Below are 24,496 nucleotides of genomic sequence, written 5' to 3'. Positions count from 1 at the left end.
GATAATGTGCCCCTTGCAGGGTGACCAGAAACATGAATTTTCCCTTCATATATTATGGATATATCCTGAATAAGGATGTTTCAGCAGTTGTCAATTTCAGTGGGTTTGCGAATAGAGGAAAAGCAGCACACTTCTCTGTGGACCTGTGTGTCTCACAGGAGTCAGACAGCAGGGGCTGCATCCTGGCAAGTCACTCTGTGCATTGCACGACTGTCTCTGGCTTCTCCAGTGCATGTGACAGACATGTCTTTACCAGATGGGGAAGGAAGAGGGGTCAAGGAGGAGATGTGTGGACTGTGACAGAAGCAGACGTCCTGGTGGAAGTCAGCCTTGACCTTGTGCTGCTGGTCCTGAAAGACAGCATGTAATCCTGCTAAATGTCAGTCAGCTCCAGCTATTTCCCTTGACCTTGCCAGTGTCTCCAGTGAGTGAAGAGATCACTGTGTCATGAAAGAAAAATATCACATTTAACTGACTGGGTACCTCCCAAACAGAGAGCTGAGTGGGGAGACTGGGTGAGAACTGTGGGACTGCTTGCCACTCTATGTTAGGCACCATGAAGTGTTTTTTTTTTTTTCTGTTTAAGTTTTATGGAATTTTAAAAGTTGGTACAATTTGGGCAGAAGAGATGGGTCAGAAGTTAAGGTGCTTGCCAGCAAACTGTAAGGACAGAGATTTGATCCCCCAGAACACATGTAAACTAGATGCACATGGTAGCACATGCATCTGGAGTTTCTTTGCAATGCCTAGAGGTCCTGGTACACCCATGGTTCTCTCTCTCTCATGCGCATGCAATGGGAGTTCCTTGCAGTGGCTGGAGGCCCTTGTGCATCCATTCTATTTCTCTCTCTCTCTCTCTCTCTCTCTCTCTCTCTCTCTCTCTCTCTCTCTCTCACTTTCTCTTCTTAATAAATAAATATTTTAAAAATTAGTACAACTGGTAATTAGTTTCTTATATATGTTGTCACATTACACATGTACTTTTATTTATTTACTTATTAGTTTTAGTTTTTTTGAGGAAGGGTTTCACTCTCGTCCAGGCTGGTCTGAGGGTGGCCTCAAACTCACTGCAATCCTCCTACTTCTGCCTCGGGAGTGATGGGATTAAAAACGTGTGACACCAAATCCAGCCACATATACTTTTCTTTGCACCTAAGCACTTGCTGTTCTCTTGACTCCTTCATCTCCACACCAGCTCTTCCCATACAAAAATCCGTGGTGCACTTTCATATCGTACATGCCCTTGCAATTTTACATTGACATCCCACCCATGGGATGGTGTTGCAATGTGTGCATAGGTTGGGAAGGACAGCTCTTCTTTTTCTCTTTTGTGTTTTCTGAGTGGGATGTTTTCTCTTGAGTTCCTGCACTCCAGTACCACACACAGAGGAGAAAACAAACTTTCATGTGACCAAACCAGAAATATAAGAACAGTGGAAATGCATTAAAAGCACACACTGAGGGCTGGAGAGATGGCTTAGTGGTTAAATGCTTGCCTCTGAAGCCTAATGACCCCTGTTAGAGGCTTGATTCCCCATGACCCATGTTAGCCAGATGCACAAGCGGGTGCACGCGTCTGTAGCTTGTTTGCACTGGCTGCAGGCCCTGGCGCGCCCATTCTCTCTCTCTCTCTCTCTCTCTCTCTCTCTCTCTCCCTGCTTCTTTCTCTTTCTGTGTCACTCTCAAATAAATAAATAAAAATAAACAACAAAAAAATTAATAAAAGCACACACTGAGCCACCACAGCTCATAGAAATGATGGCAGTAAGGTGTGGTGGCTCACTCCTATAATTTTATTACTTTGTATGATGAGACAAGAGAATTATGAGGTGTTCAAACACATGATTCTGTTTCTTTTCAACACTATGTTAAGTTCGAGTCACCCCAATGGACCACCATCTAAAAGAGAAGCTTCTCCAGCCAAAAGTGTGAGAAGCATTGATATGAGGAAATCAACATGACTGTTTAGAGAGCAGGTTGATGGGCATAATGTATCCATTAAGCAAGACAACAGAAGCCATTACTCTCTTCATTAGGCCTTATGACCTCTCCTGCCATAGGCTTTTGACTAGGTTTACAGTACTAGATATGTATTCCTTTCTATGGAGTGGACCTCAGGTCCAATTAGAGAACAGCTTGTTTCCCCATTACAGGAAAGCCAGTATTGTTTCATTTGGCACATCTGGCCTGGCCTGCCAGCTGTAAGGTTAAAAGGGTCCACTCAGTGGTCACTCTCTGTCCAAACACTGTATACTGCATAGCCTAACAAATCTCTGAATATTCTAGAAACCACATGGGAAAAAGACAGAATGCAAGAGGTCCTGACCAACAGGATTATATTATATTAGATCTTCATGTGGGAAAGGCAGGCCATAAAGAGGAAGAAGAGGGAGAGACAGGCAGGCTGGCCTGTGCTGTGTGGGCACTAGCAGTGGAGCATCCTGGAGGAAGTCACCTTGACCTCTGTCTCCTGGGTCCCTAGAGACTATGGGACTCTTCCAAGTAGCATTATACTCAAGCCTTGCCTAGATTTCCTCTGCTGTCAACAGTGAGTGAAGAGCTTAATGTAGTTGGAAGTAGAAATATCACCCATGAATGCACCAGACACAGCCAAACCGAGGCCTGAGCTTGGCTGACAAGCAAGTTCTGAGTGTCCAGGAAGGACAGTTTCTAGGTGAAGGAGTGTCCTTTTTGAGTCTGGCAGGGAGACCATGTAAGATGCCTGGGGGCTAGTAAGGATCTCCTTGTCTCCTGATGGCTATGTCAATCTTAACATGCCTTGAATATTATTGTGTCCCCATCCTTACTACTGGTCTATGGCTCAAGGAAACAAACAAACAAGGTCAAGATGGCAGACTCAGCCACACGAGTGCTCGTGGAAGTTAAACAAGGCAAGACGAGGACTTTCCCAGGCTGGTCGTGCAGGTGTGCACGTTCTGGAACCTGCTCTGTGTCACAGCACTCAGATAGGGGAGCAATGCACTGGGAGGTGAGCAATTGAAGGGACGTACTAGGTAAGACACGCATGTGCTGGAGATGGGGCTTCTGCACCTCGTCTGCCTTGGCTGTTCCACTACCACCTGATCAGTTGTTGCGCCCCTCCCGCCAGCAGGAAGAACGACAACAACAGGATTCTTCTCAAGCACACTTTATTGGGAGCTCCAAACTGAAAGAGAGAAGGACCCCGACCCTACGGAGCGCCAAGCTTATATACTTATGGTCATGTGATTGTATAGCGTTGTCTGATTGGCTTAAGTCTCATCAGATGATTTTGCATCACCCAATCGGGATGGGTGAGCAACCAATATTAGAATAACATATTAGAATAACATCATGTGCTCATACGCAGACAATTAGGATACAAAAGCAGTAAACAAGCTGACATGGCAAAGCCTGACGAAGCCAGCATGGCTTCCCACAGTTCCCCCTTTAAAAAATTGTTTTGAACCTCAGGATACCCGATCAAGGACCAACCCTCATGATGGCCAGTCCGATCGAGGGTAGAGCCTAAGACCAAAAACCTGCTTAAGCACCTTCCCGAGTGCAAGGGGAAAAATCCCTTCGGGGTGCAAAGGCTGCTCATGCAGGGATGTAAGCCTTCCAAGGTGCAATGACAACAAGGTCACTTGGTGTGCAAAGGCCTTACAATAGGCAGGGTGGAACTAACCATGGGATGTAAGCCTTCCAAGGTGCAATGACAACAAGGTCACTTGGTGTACAAAGGCCTTACATAAGACAGGGTGAAACTAACCATTACACAGGCTAGCCAGCCATACTTGTGGAGATGCTCCTTGATCCAAAGCCATAAGTGCCTGAACAATCTTTATGTTATCCTGCTGACGTTGTCGTCTGATTCGACAGATAAGCCAGAGACAGAACACCATACCACACAAAAGGGCTGCTCCAAACATAGCCACCCCCACCCATTCCTTAAAGAAAGAAAATGCAGAAGATAGCCAAGAAGTAAAATCTCCCAAAGAGATTGGCTCCAGATGAGTTCCATTCAGCTGTACAATCTGGAACAATAACTTCCGAGATAGCTGCTCTCCTTCAAACGTCCAGTTTCCTGCCAAAAATTCAGCTAGCTTGCGACTCTGATTAAAAGAAGCAGTAAAATTAAATTGCAAAGGAGTAATACACAAATGTTGATACTGGGAAACACAGCCAAGTTGTAGAGACTCCAGACCAATCTGCTGGGGTCAAAGCTCTATTGGTAAGTCGTTCTAACAATGCCATAGTAAAAGAAGCATTTATCCCATAAGTTCTAGTGGCTTCTGTAAGATCCTTGAGCTCCTTATACCCTATAGATTAATGGTATCTAACATGTGTATCATGAGTCTCAAAAACTGGATAAGCACTAGCCAGCTTTCTCCAAGTATCTGATTTTATCAAACTACATCCGGATGAAGGACACGCCCCAAACGGAAGTTGGCCATCTTGTTGTTTACATTTTTTACTTGTAGAGGCATAAGCTGGAGGAGGAGTAAAGACGCCATCTTGTCTGGGTCTAGAACATTCCCGAACATACTTGGTCTCTACTTCCTCAAAATCCTGTTCTTCCTCTGGAGTTAATTCTTCTCCCTCAGATTCACTAGAACTTATAAATTTGCAAGTTCCGTTAAATCTGGATATAGCTTCGGACCTGAATGTGGCCCTTCCTTTTGTGATTTACTTTTATTCTGTGCACATTTATTCTGTTCTATCTGAAACCTAGGTTCACTTTTCATTTTAACCTTTTTTTGTTGTCCCCTTTTACTTTCTTCAGACTCTGACATGCTATCTTGATGATGTGCAAATATGCGTTGGCCTTCCCTGATCACTTCTTCACAACGTTTGTCCTCCAAACATGATCGCACCAAGCGCCATAAGGGCTGTGTACCTGCGCGCAACTTTCGTGTTTCTGACTCACGGTCGATGTCTCTGCCTAACTTATCCCAGCAGGTCAAATTTAAGCCCCCAGTCAGCTCAAACCAAGGCACTATCATATCCACTTCTTCCAAAAACCCTTTAAGAGTTTTATCTGAAATCTTAAGTTTACGTTGTCTTAATACTTCCTGAAGTGGCTCCAAAAAGGTAGAGTGGTGTTGTCCCATTTTGCAACCTTATATACGTTACTTATAGATCAGTTACAGGCAAAAACTTATCATATAGCACCAGGGAACTTACCGGTACCGCCGCTCCGTGTGTTGAGTTCTGAATCCTCCCTCGGAAGTATCCTCAGGGGTCCTCTCAACTGGCCGTTTGCTGACAAATTCCCAGGTTTCGGCACCACTTGTTGCACCCCTCCCGCCAGCAGGAAGAACGACAACAACAGGATTCTTCTCAAGCACACTTTATTGGGAGCTCCAAACTGAAAGAGAGAAGGACCCCGACCCTACGGAGCGCCAAGCTTATATACTTATGGTCATGTGATTGTATAGCGTCGTCTGATTGGCTTAAGTCTCATCAGATGATTTTGCATCACCCAATCGGGATGGGTGAGCAACCAATATTAGAATAACATCATGTGCTCATGCGCAGACAATTAGGATACAAAAGCAGTAAACAAGCTGACATGGCAAAGCCTGACGAAGCCAGCATGGCTTCCCACAATCAGTGATACGCTGTGCTACCCCAGGCATGCCAGGAGGAAGCTTAAAACTGATGCCACCAATGGGCCACCTCCTCAAACTATGGTCATGCCTAGACCTAAGATTTCTGCCCCTACTGCATGCACCAGATGACCAGTGCTACCTCCAAAACCTCCTCAGCTATGACACAGCGGGGAGCAGGGGCAAGTGCTGGTTCCCCCGAGTCCCACAGGAAAGACATGGCTGGGGCTGAAGACATTCCAGACCTGCAACAGAGCTCTCTGGTCAGCCACCAACCCATAGCTGCTGGAGCATGTGCAGCCAATACAGCAAGCAGATGTGAGGATATAATGTCATCCCACTCCAAGATGCATCAAACCCAAACAGAACACACACTCTAGATAATACAAGGGGCACTATTGTCTACCTCCTTAGTAAAAGAACATTTTACCAAGATGTGGAACCCCAAATGCAAACACACGCACACAAACACACACACACACACACACACACACATACACACACGACAACAAACTGAGAGATTGCCATCAATATTGCTTAGTCCCAATGAAAATATCTTTCAGTGGAAGTTTTCATAGACTCCATAGAGTAACCAACAGAAATATCCACCAAAGATATCCCAATAAGACAATTAGCTAAACTCATTGAGACCCTGACCAAACAAATGGCTGAACTGGAAACAAATCATCAAAATATAAATGAGAAGGGATGGAGAACAGGGCTTAGCAATTAAGATGTTTGCCTGCACAGCCAAAGTACCCCATTTCGATTTCCCTGAAGCACAGGATGGTGCATGTGTGTGGAATTTGTTTGCAGTGGCTGGAGGCCCTGGCATGCCCATTCTCTCTCTCAAATAAATGAATAAATAAATTTTAATAAACAAATAAATAAAAATAAAAAGCAGCGACATGGAAGAAATGCAACAGAATCACCAACTACAGTACACAACTTTCTTCACTTGTAACATAATTGAGGGAAACCAGAGAGAGCTCAAAAGGGAGATGAAAGAATTGAAGGTAGGTCAGCAAATAGAGGATCTCAATAACCAGTTCAATAAGCTTAATGAGACAAGATCAAATGCAAGAATGAACTTTTTTTTGTTTTTGCTTGCTTTTGGGGATAGGGTCCTACTCTATCTCAGGCTGACCCGGATTTCAGCCTCGAGGTGGCCTCACACTCGGTGATCCTCCTACCTCTGCCTCCCAAATACTGGGATTAAAAAGTGCGCCACAATGCCTGCAGTTGAAACAGTGAAATTTAAGAGGCATCAAGAAAATAAAACCTCCACCACAACACAACAAAAACAAATAGAGTGCTAAAAGCAACAAGAGAAAGACAACTCATTATGTGCAAAGGCAACACCAACCGAATGACCTCAGAATTTTTAATGGAGACCCTGAAATCCAGAAGGGCTTGGAAGAAAATACTTCAAAGTCTAAAAGACTATGGCTGCCAACCCAAACTACTATACCAAGCAGACAAACCAAGCCACTAAACTCTACAGACTGACAGGCAGAGAAACAACTTAATTTTCACACAGAGTTGAAAGCTCCTGACTGGATGTCAGAATTCTGGAAGGAGCTATGCAGCGTGCAGTCTTGCCACAGTGAAGTCACCACTGGTGTTAACCAGCAGTGGACCCTATAAGCCTTGCAGCTGCCCGGCCAGGACAAATGTGCCAAGTGGCACAATACTGGCATTCTTGTAATGAGGGAATCAACTGGTCTCTAATTGGAGGTTGGCTCCATGGAAGGGAATACATACCTGGTACTGAAAATGTAGACAAAAGCCTGTGGCAGGGGAGGTCATAAGCCATGAGAAAGTAATGACTCCTTTTCTCTGACTAAGTGGATCTATTAGGCCCACCAACCTGCTCTCTAAAGACTTACGTTGATGTCTATAAATTAATGCTTCTCACACTTTTGGCTAGAAAAGCTTCTCTTCTCAGATTGTGATGTCCACCAGGGTGCCTCGAAACTCAGTATAGTGCCAAGAAGTAAAGAAGGTGGTGTGTTCAGCAGTAAGTGCGTCACCTATATCACACCATCCAATGGTCAGGGTAGAAAGATTGTAAGGGCCAAAGGAAGGTAGAACTGCTCACAATGCTGTCTTCCATATCCAAAGCGGCCTTAACTTCGATCACCTCACCAGGCATGGCACCAGGTGCACACAAGATGTTCCCAATAAAAGCAAAAGATAATGACATCATGAGAGAAGAGAGACTGGTTAGAAAGGCAGAAGGATTTGGCAGAGGGAAAATAAGGGTTGTGTGAGGGAATTAGCATGGGTTATTGTCTGTACTTATGGAGGTTGCAAGGAAAAAGTGGGGAAAAGAAAACCTAGCTGGAAGCTCCAAGTGCAGAGTTTAACAGGCAGTCAGTGCAGTTTCTTCAGAGCCCTGTCCCCTCATGTCCCATGGGCTTTTTCTGCTGTGTCATCCAATGTGTCTTCCTCTGTCCATCTATATCCTTGTCTCTGCATTTAAATGTCCTGTTTTCTCTTTTTAAAAATGTATTATGTATTTATTTATTTGAGAGAGAGAGAGAAATACAGAGAGAAGGAGGGAGAGAATGAACATTCCCGAGCCTCCAGCCACTGCTCAAAATGAACTGCAGATGCACGTGTCACCTTGTACATGTGGCTGCCTTGGCTGCTGGGAAATCAAACCTGGGCCCTTAGGCTTCACAGACACGCTCTTTAACCTCTAAGCCATTTCTCCAGCACCAAAAGTCTTTCTCTCCTAAGGGCATTCAGATTACATTCCAGCCCCCTGCAAAGCCTCATTTGAACCTAAGTGACACTTCCCAGACTCTGCCACTAAAGGTAGGGTTAGGGGTATTTTAGACATTAAATTGTCACATAATCCTCTCTGAGAATTAAACTTTTGTTATATTTCTTTCAAATTTCCAGATGCAACATTAACACACTGGCTCACAATCTTTTAATTAAATTATTTATTTACTTATTTATTTATTGGAGAGAATGAGATAGATATAGAGAGAATGGTGCTTCATGGCCTCGAGCCACTGCAGATTGACTCCAGACACATGTACATCTGGCTCATGTGGGTTCTTGAGATCAAACCTGGGTCCTTAGGCTTTGCAGCCCACCAAGCCAACCCTCTTGTCCATGGTTCTCATACTTTTAGTTTTTATTCTTACTTTATATATAAAATTAAAAATTCCAGACAACCATATAATGAATTAACATGATCCCCAATCTTTGAGACCTTCCTTTTCCCTTCCTCTCCCCATCCCTTAGTCTTTTCATGGCCCTGTACATCTCTGGTTATCACAGTTGAGACCCTCGTGTGTTCCAACAGCCTCTCACACTCTAGATGAATGATCAGAAGAAACAGTCATGAAGCATTTGTTACACACATCTCATCAGCAGAGCCATAGTCTCACGTGTGTTTGACTCTTTTTTGTTCTCTAGAGCACAGTGGGTGACGGAGGCTCAGAACAAGGGCGTTTTGATGACATCACAGTCTAGTCTCAGCCCAGAGCTTCTGCTGGGTATGCTCCATGGCTCTCCTGCTTTCCTGTTCTTCCTTTCTTTTGTTCTTTGTTTCTTCCATCCTTTACTACTTTTTCTTTTTTTCCCTGTTTTGAGGTTTCTTTGTTTTTCTTTTTTTGTTTTTTTTTTTTTGGTGGGGGGTTCATGATAGGGTCTCACTCTAGCTCAGGCTGACATGGAATTCACCATATAGTCTCAGGGTGGTCACGATCTCATGGTGATCCTCCTACCTCTGTCTCCTGAGTGCTGGAATTAAAGGCATGTGCCACCACGCTTGGCCCTTTTTCCCTTTTTTTAAATGATATCATGAGCAAGAGACAGAGAGAGAATTGGCATGCCAGGGTCTCAGCCACTGTAACCAGACTCTAGACACGTGCACCATCTAGTGGGCATGTGCAATCTTGTACTTTCTTCCCCTTGCCCATCTTGCTTAAGTGAGGTTTGGCGAATTAGACATGGGTCCTTAGGCTTCACAGGCAAGTACCTTAACCATTATGCCATCTCTCCAGCCCTCCTGGTCTTTCTTCATTGATTTGTCAGACCAGAACCATGGCAGATGTGTGTCAAACACACTTATGTTGGGAGATACTATTTAAAAATATATATTTTCAATTGATTTTATTTGTAAAATTCCTTCATGCTCTCAAATTTCTCCCCTTTATATTTATTTAATTTTACTTTGGTCCCTTCTGTTGTTCATAATTATATTTTTCTCTTGGTCTTTGAGCCTTACTAGCATTATTTTCCCTCCTTCTTCTTCTATTTTATTTAATTACCTCTTTCCACTGACATATATGTGGATATTATCTTTCTATCTATCTACATATGGTGGGGTGGGATAGGTTTATTTTGGCTTACAGACTCAAAGGGAAGCTCCATAATAGTAGGGGAAAACGATGGCATGAGCAGAGGGTGGACATCACCCATTGGCCAACATCAGGTAGACAATATGAACAGGAGAGTGTGCCAAACACAGGCAAGGCAAAGCTGGTTGTAACAGCCATAATCCCACCCCCAACAATACATGGCCTCCAGGAGGCTTTAATTTCCAACTTGCCATCAGCTGGAGACCTAACATTGAGAACACCTGAGTTTATAGGGACACCTGAATCAAACCACTACATTCCACCCCCTGCCCCCATAACCTGATAACCATAGATGTTGTAAAATGCAATGCATTCATCCAACTTTTAAAGTCCCCGTTGTTTTTAATCAATCTCATTGATATTCAATTATCCCAGTAGTCCAAGATCTTTTAACTAAGTCATAATACACATGCTCCCCCACACACAGAAAACCATAATGGCACAGAACAAACATTTACACAACTGACATATATTTTTTTCATCTTATTATAACGTTGACATACTTAATAAATATCATTTGCAATTCTTTCTTCTTTTGTGAGACAGGGTCTCATGAAGCCCAGGCTGGATTCAAACTTGCTGGGTGTCAGAGATCATCTCATACTCCTGATCTTTCTTCTTTGAAATAACCCTCTCTAACTTTTCATTTAGACTTTGGTTGTGCTATATTTTGAAGAGACTTTTATTCATGTAGACAGTATCATATAAAAGTTCTGGAATTCATGTAGGTTTTGACAGAAAATAATATACAAGGCAATTTATCTTCTTATGAATATTTTATTTATTATTATGTTATTTATTTGAGACATAGAGAGAAACCAGGGCCTCCAGCCACTGCAAACAAACTCCAGACTCATGCACCACCTTGTGCATCTGGCTTATGTGGGTCCATGGGTAATTGAACATAGGTCCTTAGGTTTGCTGGCAAGAGCCTTAACTGCTAAGCCATCTCTCCATTCTGGCAATTTATCTTATTAACTCAAAAATATTCTTCTATGTCTACTTCAGTGATGATTGCTGCTCCTCCAATGCATAACCCACAACCTCATTGGAAAAACCTGCAACCCCACTGAGGAGTGTCCCCAACTGAATGGGGGCAGGGAAGAGGAAAAAGAGGGAATGGGGGCATAGACAAGAGAAAATAGGGCCCCAATATATGATGTCTCCATGTGAAATATATAGTTAATAAAAACAGTAATAAAAAATATTTGAGAAAACATACTCTTTTTCTTTGATGGAAAGCTGTTCTCATTAGCTCAGTGGGGCTTGAACTCCTCATGACTCTCCTGTCTCAGCATACAAAGCAATAAATAATACAGTGTGACATCACACCTTTTTAAAAGATATTTTATTTCTATGAAATGACAGAAAGAGAGCAAGAGAGAGAGAAAAAAATGGGTGCATCAGGGCCTCCAGCCAGTGCTAAAGAACTGCAGACACTTGAGCTGCCCTGTGCATCTGACTAACATGGGCCCTGGGGAATCGAACCTGGGTCCTTGGCTTTGCATGCAAACCACTAAACGACTAAGCCATCCCTCAAGGCCAACAGCACACCTTTACCAGCATCTTTTATATGAGCACTTATGGTTTAGTTTTTTGTTTTAATTCTTTACTACTGTACTTGTATTTCTGGTTTGGCCTTAGGATAGGTTGTTTTCTCTTCGCCATGTGGTACTGCAGTGTGGGAACCCAAGAGAAACACTTCTACTGAGGCAGAAGTAGGAGGATCCCTGTGAGTTTGAGGCCACACTGAGACTTCATAGTGAACTCCAGGTCAGGCTGGATCCAGAGTGAAACCCTGCCTCAAGAAAAACTAAAAAAAAAAGTACATGTGTGATGTGACAACATAAAAAGGAAACTAATTACCAATTGTACTAATTTTTTAATATTTATTTATCCATGAGGGACAGAAAGTAAGTGATAGAAAGAGAGAGAATGGGTACATGAGCCTCCAGCCACTGCAAAGAAACTCTAGATACATGTGGTAGTATGGGAGTCTGCCTTACATGGGCTCTGGGGATCCAATCTGGGACATTAGGCTTTGCAGGCAAGCACCTTAACCTCCCAGCCAAGTCTTTAGGCCAAATTATACTAATTTTAAAAATTCTATACAACTTAAACAGAAAAACATACTTCATGGAGCCTAATGTAGAGCTGCAAGCAGTACACCGATTTAACCCCACAGTTCTCACTCACTGTCTCTCCAGTCAGCTCTCCAACCTCACCTGTTTGGGATGTTCCCAGTGAGTTAGATGTGACATTTTTCTTTCATGACACAATGATCTCTTCACTCCTTGGGGACACTGCCAGGTCAAGGGAAATGGCTGGAGCCTCTTGACATTGAGCAGAATCACATGCTGTCTTTCAGGACCAGCAACACAAGGTCAAGGCTGACTTCCACCAGGATGGCCGCTTCTGTCACAGTCCACACAAAGGAGCAAGGCTGTCTGGGTCTCCTCCTTGACCCCTCTTCCTTCCCCAACTGGTAAAGGCATGTCTGTCACATGCCATCTAATCAGGACTATTAACACAAGTACCTTTCACCTTGAGCACTGGAGAAGCCAGAGACAGTCGTGCAATGAACAGAGCGACTTGCCAGGACGCAGCCCCTGCTGTCTGACTCCTGTGAGACACACAGTCCACAGAGAAGTGTGCTGCTTTTCCACTATTCACAAACCCACTGACATTGACAACTGCTGAAACATCCTTATTCAGGATATATCTATAATATATGAAGGGAAAATTCATGTTTCTGGTCACCCTGCAAGGGGCACATTATCTGTGACTGTCTGGGTTAGTGAGGAGGCCCCCTTGTCAATATCTGACCACGTCAGAAAGAGCCAGAGTAGATGCTGGGCAGCTTAGGACCAAGTCGTTTCCTTTTAGATAAGGCGTCAATCCACATGTCCCTCCAACTGCCCTGTCTCCATCGCCCCGTAGCAAACTGAACACCCAGCGATGCCCCTGTGTGTAATGGAATAAGAGGCAGCTGCTTAAATTGAATTCCTTAGTGCTTCCCAGGGAAGGATGCACAGACACTGCTGGATAGAGCAGTTCAAATATCAGCAGCCACAAAACCAAAGAAATTTCTGAAAGAGGACTCTTTGGAATCACAATAACTTGTGATCATATGTTTAAAGGTAAACATGAAAGGAAGGAAGCATGGAGAGTTTTAACCTCAGAAGACTAAATGAAGGGAAAATAGAGGGAATATCCATTCAGTACAAGGAACAGAAGAGGGAATTTTGTTGTTGTTGTTTGCTGATCTTGTATATCCAAGGTGAGTCTCCCTCTAGCTCAGGCTGTCCTGGACTTTACCATGTCATGTCAGGGTGGCCTCCGACGAACAGAGATCCTCCACCTCTGCCTCCCAGGTGCTGGGAGTAAAGAACTATGCCAGCAATAATTCCTTTAATGTTTTATGTATTGATTTTCAAGTGGGAGAGACAGAAAGAAGACAGACAGAGAGAGTGGGCATAGCAAGGCCTTCAGCCTCTGTAAACACTCCAGACACATGTGCTTCTCCGTGCATCTGTCTCTCCATGGATACTAGGGAAGCACAGCTAGGTCCTTTGGCTTTGCAGGCAAAAATCTTAATTGCTAACCAACTCTCCATCCCTTGTTTAATTTTTTGTGTTCTTTATAGATTGCAGATACTAAGACATGTCAGAAGTATATCTCGTGAATATTCTCTTCCATTCTAGAGAATGTAAACTGACTCAGCTGATAATTTGCTTGTCTGTACAGTAGTGTTTCAGTTTCATGAGGTCTTGGTGGTGGGGTGTTGATCTCATCTCCATGGCCACTGGGGATTATTCAAGAAATCTTTCCCTGTGTCTATATCCTGGAGTATTCTCTCTGTTTTTGTTTTTTTGGTTTTTTTTTTTCTGTAGCTATTTTAGAGTTTCATGTCTTATATTGTGGTCATTAATTCATTTAGATTTGCCTTTGGTGCTGGGTGAGAGAAGTAAGCCTAATTTCTGTCTTCTACATGTGATTATCCAATTTCTCAAGCACCAAATGTTGAAGATGCTATCTTCTCTGCAGTGAGTAATTTTGGTCCCTTTGTTGAAGATCAGGTAGCTGTAGAGCAACAGATATTTCTTGAAGGTGAGTGGGGAATAAGAAATCAGACTATTTCACAGAAATCCCTATGTATTGAAGACCAATCTGATGCAGTGGCACAGAAAGCCAACTAACAGTGGTTGGAGAGATGGCTCAGGGGTTCAGAACTTGCCTCTAGTGCCTAAAAACCCAGGTTCAATTTGCCAGTTCCCACATAAAGCTAGATGCACAAAGTGGTGCATGCATGAGAAGGTCAAGTTGTGGCTAGAGGCCATACCCATTCTCTCTTTTTCTCTGTCTTTGTCTTAGTCTTTCTATTTCTTTCCCTCCTTCAAATAAATAAATAAAATATTATTTTACACAAGGAAAATGATGGAGAGTGTGGGAAAACAACAAAAATGTAATGTTAAGGCTGACGTAGAGGGCCAGCTTCATCACATGTATAATGTGGTCAATTAGATAAAGAGGCAGGGAATAATATTTCCTGCAGGAAAGGCTGCCCAAGGTCAGTGAGATGGAGCATGCTAAACAAGGGGGATTGTTGCAAAAGTCTCACACACATGAAAGTCCACATTCCATCTAGACATATGGCTCTACAGTGGAAATCTTATGATTGTTCTTTGACCTCTTTTCCCCTCATCACCAACATGATATTCAAAAAAATAGAAGGCTGAAGTCATCTGAGCTACATCAATGTAGCGACTGATGAGAAGCAGATGCTATAGGCTTGGAAAGTCTTTGTAGAGCTGAAGCTGGCTGGTATGGACCTTCAGTTACCTCACGTTGTACTGGTGTCCTAATGCATTAGAAATGTGCGCAAGAGCCACACCTATACCAGTGAATTATAGTTAACATGGTGGAAAGTCAGCTGAGCGGGAAAGGGGGGCTAGCCTGCAAAGCCTAAGGTCCTGAATTTGGTTCCCTAGTACCCAAGATGTACCAAGTGATGCATGCATCTGGAGTTCATTTACAGTGGCTAGAGTTCCTGTCATGTCCATTTTCTTTGCCTTTTATTCTCTCTGTCTCTGGGTCCATGGGAATAGAGCTGTGGCTGCTTAGTGCTACAACCCCTCCTCCTCTTCATCTTCACTCTCTAGTGGTGGGTCTGGCAAGTGAAGCCCCAGGGCCTGGATCCGGTCTTGGATGTCAGCAACTACATCTTCTCCCTCAGCCACTGGTGCCAATTCCACCTCCTCCTGTTCACGATCTTGATTGAGGGGCTGGTAGGAGTAGCCCGCGGGGCCTGCCCCTGTTTCTTCCTGCTCTTCCTCAGGTTCTTCGCTGCTCCAATCCCCAGTTCCTTCTGTAGGGCCCTGATGTGGCCCCAGTTCCTCCGTGTGGTTGGGGAAGATCCGTTCAGGGCCCATGGTGTCTCCCCCTAGAACTACTGTTGCCATCCGGGCACGGGCTTCACTTCCGGCGGGGCTCCTACAGGAACAATCTTGCCTGATCATAATATAATCAACTAGCCTGATATAAAAACAATGACAATTAATACTATTGTCTGTGCCAATTTGATAGATGGTATGCCTTTAACAATGAGGCCCAAGTCAAGACCTTTTAGAAATGACACCATGACAACCATGTCCCCACCCCATCCTGCTGGGCTAAAGTCCCAAAGAGAAATGAGCAACACAAATCACCCAATATGTCAAATGCAAGGAGGGCCGGTTGTGGTTCAATGGCATCATTGTCCTCCTCCTTATAAAGAGAGCAGCCTGGCTTCCCCAGGAACAGACTTGGAAGCCATAGCAGACACTTCTTCAAGATGCTGGTGGTCCTGCTCACTGCGGCCTTGCTGGCCCTGAGCTCTGCTCAGAGCGCAAATGAAGGTAAAAGCCAGTGGTGGGTGGGGGTTCTGCTTGGGCTGAGGAGATGTCACAGAGGAGGAGGAGGAGGGAACAAGGTAAGAAAGTCTTTCCTGAGGACTTCCTGTGACAAGGGGAATAGCAGTTGTGTCCTGAGTAGGGACCCCAGCCTTACTATTTAAGATACAATTGTAACTCCAGAATTCTTAGCCAGAAGAAGAAGAGGTTCATTTTGCAGGTGTGGAAGATCCGATGTGTGGTCAGAGTGCCCAGGAAGATGGCCTTATTGGCCAAAGGAAGCGCATTTGACAGGACATTACCACAATCAGAGTGGTAATCACTTGGTGCCGCTGGCCTTACACTAGAGGGGATGTCAGGCCGATGACAGAGGCACATGCACATGCACACTGCTGCTTGAGAGACACGTCAGAGTAACTGTCTCTGCGATCATAGCAATATCACTCCCCATGGGACAGGCTTAGATCACGCCCTCGTTCAGTATCTGCATGAGCTACGGGAAAGCCTCTGAGACGTTGTAAAAATGTGTACCCTAGAATTCTGTCTCCAGAACACAAAGGCTGTTTTGGAGAAAGTGGGAAAATTTTGTGGAAATATGTCTTCTGCTTAGGAATCAAAGAAGCTTGTACGATACACACCCAGAAAGATGAAAGTAATTGTATACTTACAGCAGATGGGTGACATTCTGCACAGGAAACCCTAGCATATCCTTGTAGTTTCTTCCCTGACACAAAGGTGTCAAAGACTGACTGGTGAGCTCCCTAAAAAGATGCTCTGCTACTACGTCAAAGTCACAGTGACCTTGAGAGTGTTGGTGAGCCCTGAAAGCCTGACCACATGTCTCACTCCCTCCTGTGCTTTGTTCCTTAGAGGTGGCCACTAAACACTCTTCCCTAGCAGTAGAATGTGAGGTCTGGTTCGCAGTCCTTCATCTCTGCTCATCTGACTGTGGCTCACTGACCTGTCGTGATGTTTAGTATAAGGACTGAATAGAGATTACTTTACATAAAGGCATACTTCCCACTTCCCACCCTTGGTGTTGGGCAGGACCAGGTCTGTCCAAATGAACAACAGAGATGAGAAGAGTCAAAGCAGAGTGAGAAGTCTGTCTGTTGCCCACACAGGAATGACCATTGAGAGAGGAGGCTGAAGTGGACAGTCTCCTGATGCAGGCTCCTCACAGACAATGATGGAGGTCTCCTCTCTTCTCTCTGCCCGGCATTTATCTTTATACTTAGGCGGCTTCATGGGAAGATGTAGAAAAATCCTTGTTTGTGTCATTTTCTCTATGCCTCTCAATTTAACCATGAAACTATCTTTGATTAAAAAGAAAAATAAACACTGTTCTCAATATAGGGTGAATAGAATATAAGCAATCTTTTTTCCTTTCTTAAATTCTTATTATTTCTTTTTAGTTAGTTTGTTTGTATGTGTGTTTTGGTTTGTTTTGTTCTGAGGTAGGGTTTCACTCCAGCCTAGGCTACCCTAGAATTGACTATTTAAAATCAGACTGGCCTCAGTCTCACAGGGACCCTCCTACCTCAGCCTTCAGACTGCTATGATTAAAGGAATGTGCCACCAAGTCTGAGAGAGAGAGAGAGAGAGAGAGAGAGAGAGAGAGGGTGGGGGGAGACAGAGAGAGGAAAAGAGAGAGAAAGAATGTGCATGCCAGGGCCTCCAAGTGCTACAGAGGAACTTCAGATGCAGGCTTCATTTTGGGCACCTGGCTTTACATGGGGACTGGGGAATTCAACCTGCGTGGTTAGGCTTTGCATGCAGGTGCTGAAACATCTGCACCATCTCTCCAGCCCCCTTGGTATTTCTCCACTATGCATAACTAAGTGGATGAAAAACTACCTCTAATTTCATCCCATGGCTCAAGCTTTTGCTTCTTTTTATCTTTGGTTTTTGGAGGTAGGGTCTCACTCTTGCTCAGGCTGACCTGGAATTCACTATGCATTCTCAGGCTTGCCTCGAACTCACTGTGATCCTACTTCCTCAGCCTCCTGAATGCTGGGATTAATGGCAGGCACAACCATTCCTGGCTCCAGGACTCTGTGTTGAACTCACAGGCGGACAGTTAATACAGGTTCCTGAAGTGCAAATGACACCACCTCTGCCCTTTCTTCATGCTCCCTCTGTGCTGCTGGATTCTCACTTTGATACCTCTTGGGAGAAAAGTGGGGTGCTCTGAAGCTTATTTTTGCCTAATAAGGTCATAGCCTTCAGCCAGCATTGCACACCCGTGCGTTTCCATGTCACTGAAGAGCGTAATCTGAGAATGAAGAGAGGCAGGAAACAGGGACAGGGCAGCTGGCAGACAGGAGATGGGAGAGGGGGCTGTGTGAAGAGGACGGGGAGTGGAAATAGAAAGTCCTCTGTCCCTGTGTTCTTCCTTTCTGCCTCTACTTCCCCAGAGCCCCAGGACCAAAGCCTGAGCCCTGATGCCCAGCAGCCTCAGGAAGTCCCTGCCCCACCACCCGCTGATGATGCCCCACAGGCCCCTCCACAGGAAGAAGAGGAGCTTCCTCCTGTACCCCCTCCTGAGGACAACCCAGAAATGTCCCCCAAAGAAGGCCAGCCCCAGGAACACACTCAGTATCTTCCTGGAAATGAGCATGCTCCACCCCTAGTTGGAGGATTTCTCAGGATACCTCATTTTTGGCGGGGGCCAGCAAAAAGATGGCACCGGTGGTTTCAAGATCAACCATGGCAACCTAGAGCTCTTGGACTCAGATTGGGGAACCCATGAGCCCATTGAGTGCATGGTGAGTACCTCCCGGTCTTCCAATCTTCCAGGTAAGCTGGATGTTTGTAACAGGTGTGGTCATAGTACTCAACATGAAGTCTATCACTTGTACACTTCTCAAACTAAAGTACAAAATTCAATTACCTAAAACCATACAGAGCCGGGTGTGGTGAACCATGCATGGCTTTAATCCCAGGACTCTGGTGGCAGAGATAGAAGGATCTCTGTGAGTTCAAGACCAGCATGAGGCTACATGGTGAATTCCAGGTCATTCTGTGCTAGAGCGTAGCTCTCCTTTGAAAATTCAAAAATAAGTAAATAAAATAAAACCATTCTGAAATGGCACAGGCCTGGGTCACATTACCAATGCTCATATTCAGATACCATATATATATATATATATATGCAGCCTTTTCAAGGTAGAGTCTCACTGTAGCCCACATGACCTGGAACTCCCTATGTATTCTCAGGGTGGCCTCAAACTCACAACAATCCTCTACCTCTATCTCCCAAATAATGGGATTATAGGTGTGTGCCATCAGGCTGGCTCCATATTCAGATATTCTGTGACAGTATAGGAAGACCCTTGCTTTCCAGAAGCTCTACAGTGTGATTCTTCATTTGAGAGCTTGATCCTCAATTTCCCCCTTTCACAATGATTACCTCTTTGGGTTGTCATGTGCTGTGAAGATTCTCGGTGAGCCCACTTTGGTCCCTTGTTGCTCATACTCAAGTGTGTTCCACCTCAGTTGTCCTCTGAGCACACCTTTCCCAGGCCTTCCTCACTGCAGGGAGCTCACATCCAGGCCCTGCCCAGCGGTACCTTAAGTCCTTCTCTCACTGCTGTCCAGGACCCTCAGCACTTACTGTTCAATAAGCAACAATTTCCGATTAGCCCAAGCTAAACAAGACACTGGCACACCAGAACAGGCCAAGCTGAATTTAAAGTCACATCTCAACCCACCTCTCCACTCCTGTCCCAGACCAACCTTAATTCTCTTAAACATCCTCTGAGAAACACAGTCTGATTTGCCAAGAAGGACAGCAGTGTTTAGAGGCAGGCGGGTCTGCATGGTGCTCATGTGACGAACATGTTTCTGAGACAACTTCCACCTCTTTCTAAGAGAGATAAGATCTCAGGTGCCATGGTGTCATTACACTTGCTTTAGCTTTGTTCACTGTGTGTTTGGCTAACGGCTTTACTTTTGTTGTTGTTTCAGAAAAGGATTGAGAAGATCTTGTCCTTCCGGAGCTCATGTGCGTGGAGCAGTGTGCTCACAACTGTACCTTCAATATCCCAATAAACCCTTAGCATGTACTCGCTCACTGCTGCCTCTCGTTCTGGGTGTGGGAGACACGGGGACTCCAGGTCCGTGGGCACCACGTCACAGCATCCAAGGTCTCCTTCCATGGATTCTTCCAGAAAGCTCTCCATCCTCACCACACATCACATACCACATAAGAACATTCCACTGCACTATCATTAGCTCCATAAACTTTGATTTCTATGGAAAAAATGCATAAGGACCCCCTCAGGAGTCCCTTGCTCATGAGAGAAATTAAGGAGGTGAATCACTGCGGGAAACACCCCAAGTAGGGCTATATGAACAGAGTTCTCCTTCTCTATCCTTCTCTAGATATCTGCTTGCAAATAGAATATATCATCGTGCCAGGCGTGGTGGCGCACACCTTTAATCCTAGCACTCGGGAGGCAGAGGTATTAGTATTGCTGTGAGTTCGAGGCCACCCTGAGGCTCCATAGTGAATTCCAGGTCAGCCTGGGCTAGAGTGAGACCCTACCTCAAAAAACCAAAAAAAAAAAAATGTATTATCGATATATCTATCTGTCTGTCTGTCTGTCTATCTATATATCTATCTGTATGCATGCATATATACATCTATATATATACATCTATCTATCTATGTACATGTATATACATCCATCTATCATCTACCTATCTATCAGTACTTATATCTACATATGTATATATACATACATGTATCTATCTATCTATCTATACACATGCAATTGTTTTGCTAAAGAGAGTCTCCCTCTACCTTGGACTAGCGTGGCTGTTATTCTGACATTTGTGGCTGGCCTCAGATTTATAGAGACCCTCCTACATCTGTCTCTCTAGTGCTGCAGTTAAAGGTGTGTGCTACCTTGCCCAGCATGTGTATTCATTTGTAAGGAAAGTGGGAGGGACAGAGGGGACAGAGACAGAGAGAGAATGAATGTATGGGTGCTTCCAGAGCCTCTAGCCAATGCAAGTAAATTCCAAACATGTGTGCCACTTTGAGCACCTGGCTTTACATGGGTGATGGGGACTCAAACCCAGGCCATTAAGCTTTTCAAGCAAGCATACTCACTGCTGAGCCATCTCTCTCACCATATAATTTTAAAAATAAACAAAACTTTAGGCAGTTGCTCATGAATCCCAAGGCCATAGAGTATTGTGGTCAGGGAAGTCCATGAAACCCCTAACAATACAGGCTGTGGCCAGGCACCTGGACCCTCTGTAACTGAATGGAAAGACCCGAGTCCTCAAGACACCACGTGGTTTGCTATGAAGACCTGGAGAGGTCAACTGACACTGTGACAGAAGCCAACTTCCTGCTCGCTACTCTCATAGTGCCGAAAAGCATGATGCCAGTTGCTGGTGATAAATGTCACCACAAGTGTACAAGCAGTGGCTCCTAAAAGGTACAAAGTCAACCAGCCAGGCAAGATGCTTCACTGTGTAATAGTGGCATATAGTTTAGGTGAAATCAATGCCTCTCTGAGATTAAAACTTCTTATTTTGTTTTATTTGAGAGAGTGAGAGAGAGACAGAGGCAGATAGAGAGTGAATGGATGAGCCAGCGCCTTCAGCCTCTGCAAATGAACTCCAGACTCAGGTGCCACCTTGTGCATCTGGCTTATGTGCTATCTGGCGAATGGAAACTGGGTCCTTAGACTTTGCAGGCAAAAGCCTTAACTGCTAAGCCATCACTGTAGCCCACCTCTCTGATTTTATATGAGGTCCACTCAGTAAGAAGGAATTCAGGCCTGCTCCTGTGAACCAAGTCAGAAGGTCAGGTCTTAGAGGGAAGCTTCTACTGTTCTATGATTAAAAAGAGAGTTTATGTCCAAGAAAAACTCTTCTAAATGTCTGTCCCCTTTTATCTTTGCTGCTCTCACTGTTTGTGACAGAGTCTGCTTGTACAGATGGTGTCACATACTGGTAGAGCCAAGAGCAAAGATCATCAGAAAACATAGCCTCATGCCTAGCACAAGATGAGTCGTCCTTGTCCCTTCCTCCACAGCCCAGGAATCATCATGGAGGGAGAGGCAGATTAAACATGAGTGCTGCCCTCACTGCTGGCCGGAGAACCTCCGCAGGGAGATGCTGGTAGACACTCAGCAAAGCCAAAATTTATCAAAGTAGAAATTGGAGGCTGCTGAGAGCTCTACACTAAAGAAGGCCTAAAACCCTTCATCCCAGGCTGTGGGGACATTAGGGAATGGAGGCAGAAGGAATGAAAGAGGCACAGGGTGGGAGAGTGTACTGTGAGGCATTGTCCCCTCAGAGACTGACTGGTGCACTCATGACCCTACACTGAATACCAATAACCCCTTGACGATGGCCTTTAGTGTAATGGGTGCAGAACAGTGGTAACATAGGAGTATAAGCCAACGGAAATATGACCAATTTGCAACGTGTTTATATGTGATAGTTCTAAATAGAAAATAAGAAAAACAAAACAGTCAATTGAAAACATAACTGTGATATAAAACAGTAGGGCTGAAATCATCATTATTTTGTATCAAAGACACAATAATAATAAAGAATATATAAGAAATTAAGTAGTTCACAACTTAATCTTTATTTATTTATTTTTTGTTGTTTTTTTTCAAGGTAGGGTCTAACTCTAGCCAAGACTGCCCAGGAATTCACTTTGTGGTGTCAGGGGGGTCTCACACTCACTGTGTTCCTCCTACATCTGCCTCCCAAATGCTATGACAACTCAAATATTTAACATTGTTTTCCTAAAGGTCATTGTGGCAGACAGCTTCCTGTTCATTAAGAAAACTCCCAGAGCAGGCACAATTGTGCAGTAAGGGGCTCATTGAAGCTTCAGATCCAGGGGAATTCCCATAATTGCATAAGAAGCTGGCTTGCTTTCACAGGTCCACAGAGAGAGAGAACCAACAGCCAAAAGCCACAGCACGCTGCACACTTCAGGGGCTCTGGGTAGAACTGGCACTTGGAATTTCAAGCCCCCCACCACACCTTAAGAGCTGCCCAGTGACACTGCCACCAGCCAAGTGGCTGCAGATCCAAACTACAGTCTAATAAAACACTGAATATATTGGGGGCCATCTATTCAAAATCCCACTATCTTATTAACATATTTTCTGTAAATGTAAAACATAAGGCATCATTTTATTGTATTTTCTATTGTTTTGTTGACTTATCAGTCCTACACCTAAAAATAGACATGTATCTAGTGTTTTTAAGATATTTTTTTCACTTTTTATTCAGACATATAATGTATGTTGAACATAATTATTCCCATGACCCCATACTTCTTTTTCTCATCTCTCCCTTTTGACTTGTCTCTTGCTTCCCCTAGACAATTTTACACAAATATATATATGTATATATATACATACATACATATATATATACATATACATATATATATATATATGATTTTACACAACTGTATAAAATCTTATAACCACAAGTAAGAGGAAAAAAAGCATATTTATCTTTCTAAGATTGGTTTAATTTGAGTAATATGATCATATCCAGCTGCTTTTATTTTTTTGCAAATGATACAATATCATTTTATAACAAGAAAATCTTCTTCATACATACCACATTTTTTATAAAGCATGTGGCCTTTTTAAAATTTATTTTTATTTATTTGAGAGTGACAGACAGAGAGAGAGAAAGAGGCAGATAGAGAGAGAATGGGCGCACCAGGGCCTCCAGCCACTGCAAACAAACTCCAGACGTGTGCGCCCCTTGTGCATCTGGCTAACGTGGGTCCTGGGGAGTTAAGCCTCGAATCCGGGTCCTCAGGCTTCACAGGCAAGTGCTTAACCACTTAGCCATATCTCCAGCCCTACATACCACATTTTCTTTATCTGTTCCTTGGTTGTTGGATGCCTGGGTTGATTCCATAACTTTCTGACTGCGAATGGCGATGCAGTAAACATGGATGTGCAAGTGTCTCTGTAGAGCTTTGACTTAGAGTCCTTTTGTAAATTCATAGAAGAGGTATGGCTGGGTTGTGCACTTTTGAAACATGATTACCTTGTAGTCTGCTGTGAACCTTGGCACACAGTTAATATAGACATTTAAGTACCTAATTATTAGAAATTGAAGCAAATTCCTCATAACTTCTATGAGATCGTGGGCTGAGGAGACAGCTCAGTCTGCAAAATGATTGCCTCACAAGCCTGAGGACCAGAGTCCCCAGCACTCACTCACATGAAATCAAGCTCATAGAAGCACCTAGAAGCCCACTGTTGGGGAGGCAGTGACAGGAGACTACCTGGAGCCTCCTCCTCAGTTAGTGCAGCCAAATCAGGGCGCTCCAGGCACAGTGAGAGACAAAGTCTCAAAAAATGAGGTGGAGAGCAATTGAGGAATACTGGAAATGTTGACCTTTGACCTGTATTTAAAAAATATTTTATTTACTTATTTGCAAGCAGAAAGATAGAGAGAGGGGGAGAGAGAGAGAGAGAGAGAGAGAGAGAGAGAGAGAGAGAGAGAGAGCATAGGAGAGAGAGACAGGCAGGGCCTCTAACAACTGCAAAGAAAATTCAGATCCGTATGCCTACATGTGTATCTGGCTTTACATACGTACTGCTGAATCAAACATGGTGTG

The 24,496-nt window shown here is 44.1% G+C and overlaps 2 protein-coding genes across 2 annotated transcripts; one reads left to right on the top strand and one right to left on the bottom strand.

Moving 5' to 3' along the window:
- Window positions 1-15,066: 15,066 nt before the first annotated feature.
- Window positions 15,067-15,452, bottom strand: LOC123456465 (male-enhanced antigen 1-like). The gene has a single exon (XM_045139734.1). The coding sequence runs from the start codon at window positions 15,433-15,435 to the stop codon at window positions 15,100-15,102; it is 336 nt and encodes a 111-aa protein (XP_044995669.1). The 5' UTR covers window positions 15,436-15,452; the 3' UTR covers window positions 15,067-15,099.
- Window positions 15,453-15,795: 343 nt separating this feature from the next.
- On the top strand, window positions 15,796-18,616 carry Prb4 (proline rich protein BstNI subfamily 4). The gene is made up of 2 exons (XM_045139775.1): window positions 15,796-15,870; window positions 18,282-18,616. Exons 1-2 carry the CDS (start codon window positions 15,807-15,809, stop codon window positions 18,614-18,616), a joined length of 399 nt encoding a protein of 132 aa, XP_044995710.1. The 5' UTR covers window positions 15,796-15,806.
- The last annotated feature ends 5,880 nt before the right edge of the window (window positions 18,617-24,496 follow it).

Source organism: Jaculus jaculus, chromosome 23, assembly GCF_020740685.1.
Source record: "Jaculus jaculus isolate mJacJac1 chromosome 23, mJacJac1.mat.Y.cur, whole genome shotgun sequence".
Classification (NCBI taxonomy): Eukaryota; Metazoa; Chordata; class Mammalia; order Rodentia; family Dipodidae; genus Jaculus; species Jaculus jaculus.
This window is presented reverse-complemented; position numbering and strand designations above follow the sequence as displayed.

Excerpts from the sequence above, each read along its gene's own strand:
- LOC123456465 (XM_045139734.1), bottom strand. The coding sequence starts at position 15,435 with ATGGCAACAGTAGTTCTAGGGGGAGACACCATGGGCCCTGAACGGATC.
- Prb4 (XM_045139775.1), top strand. The coding sequence starts at position 15,807 with ATGCTGGTGGTCCTGCTCACTGCGGCCTTGCTGGCCCTGAGCTCTGCT. Across the intron at positions 15,871-18,281 it reads TGCTCAGAGCGCAAATGAAG|AGCCCCAGGACCAAAGCCTG; the intron begins GTAAAAGCCAGT and ends CTACTTCCCCAG.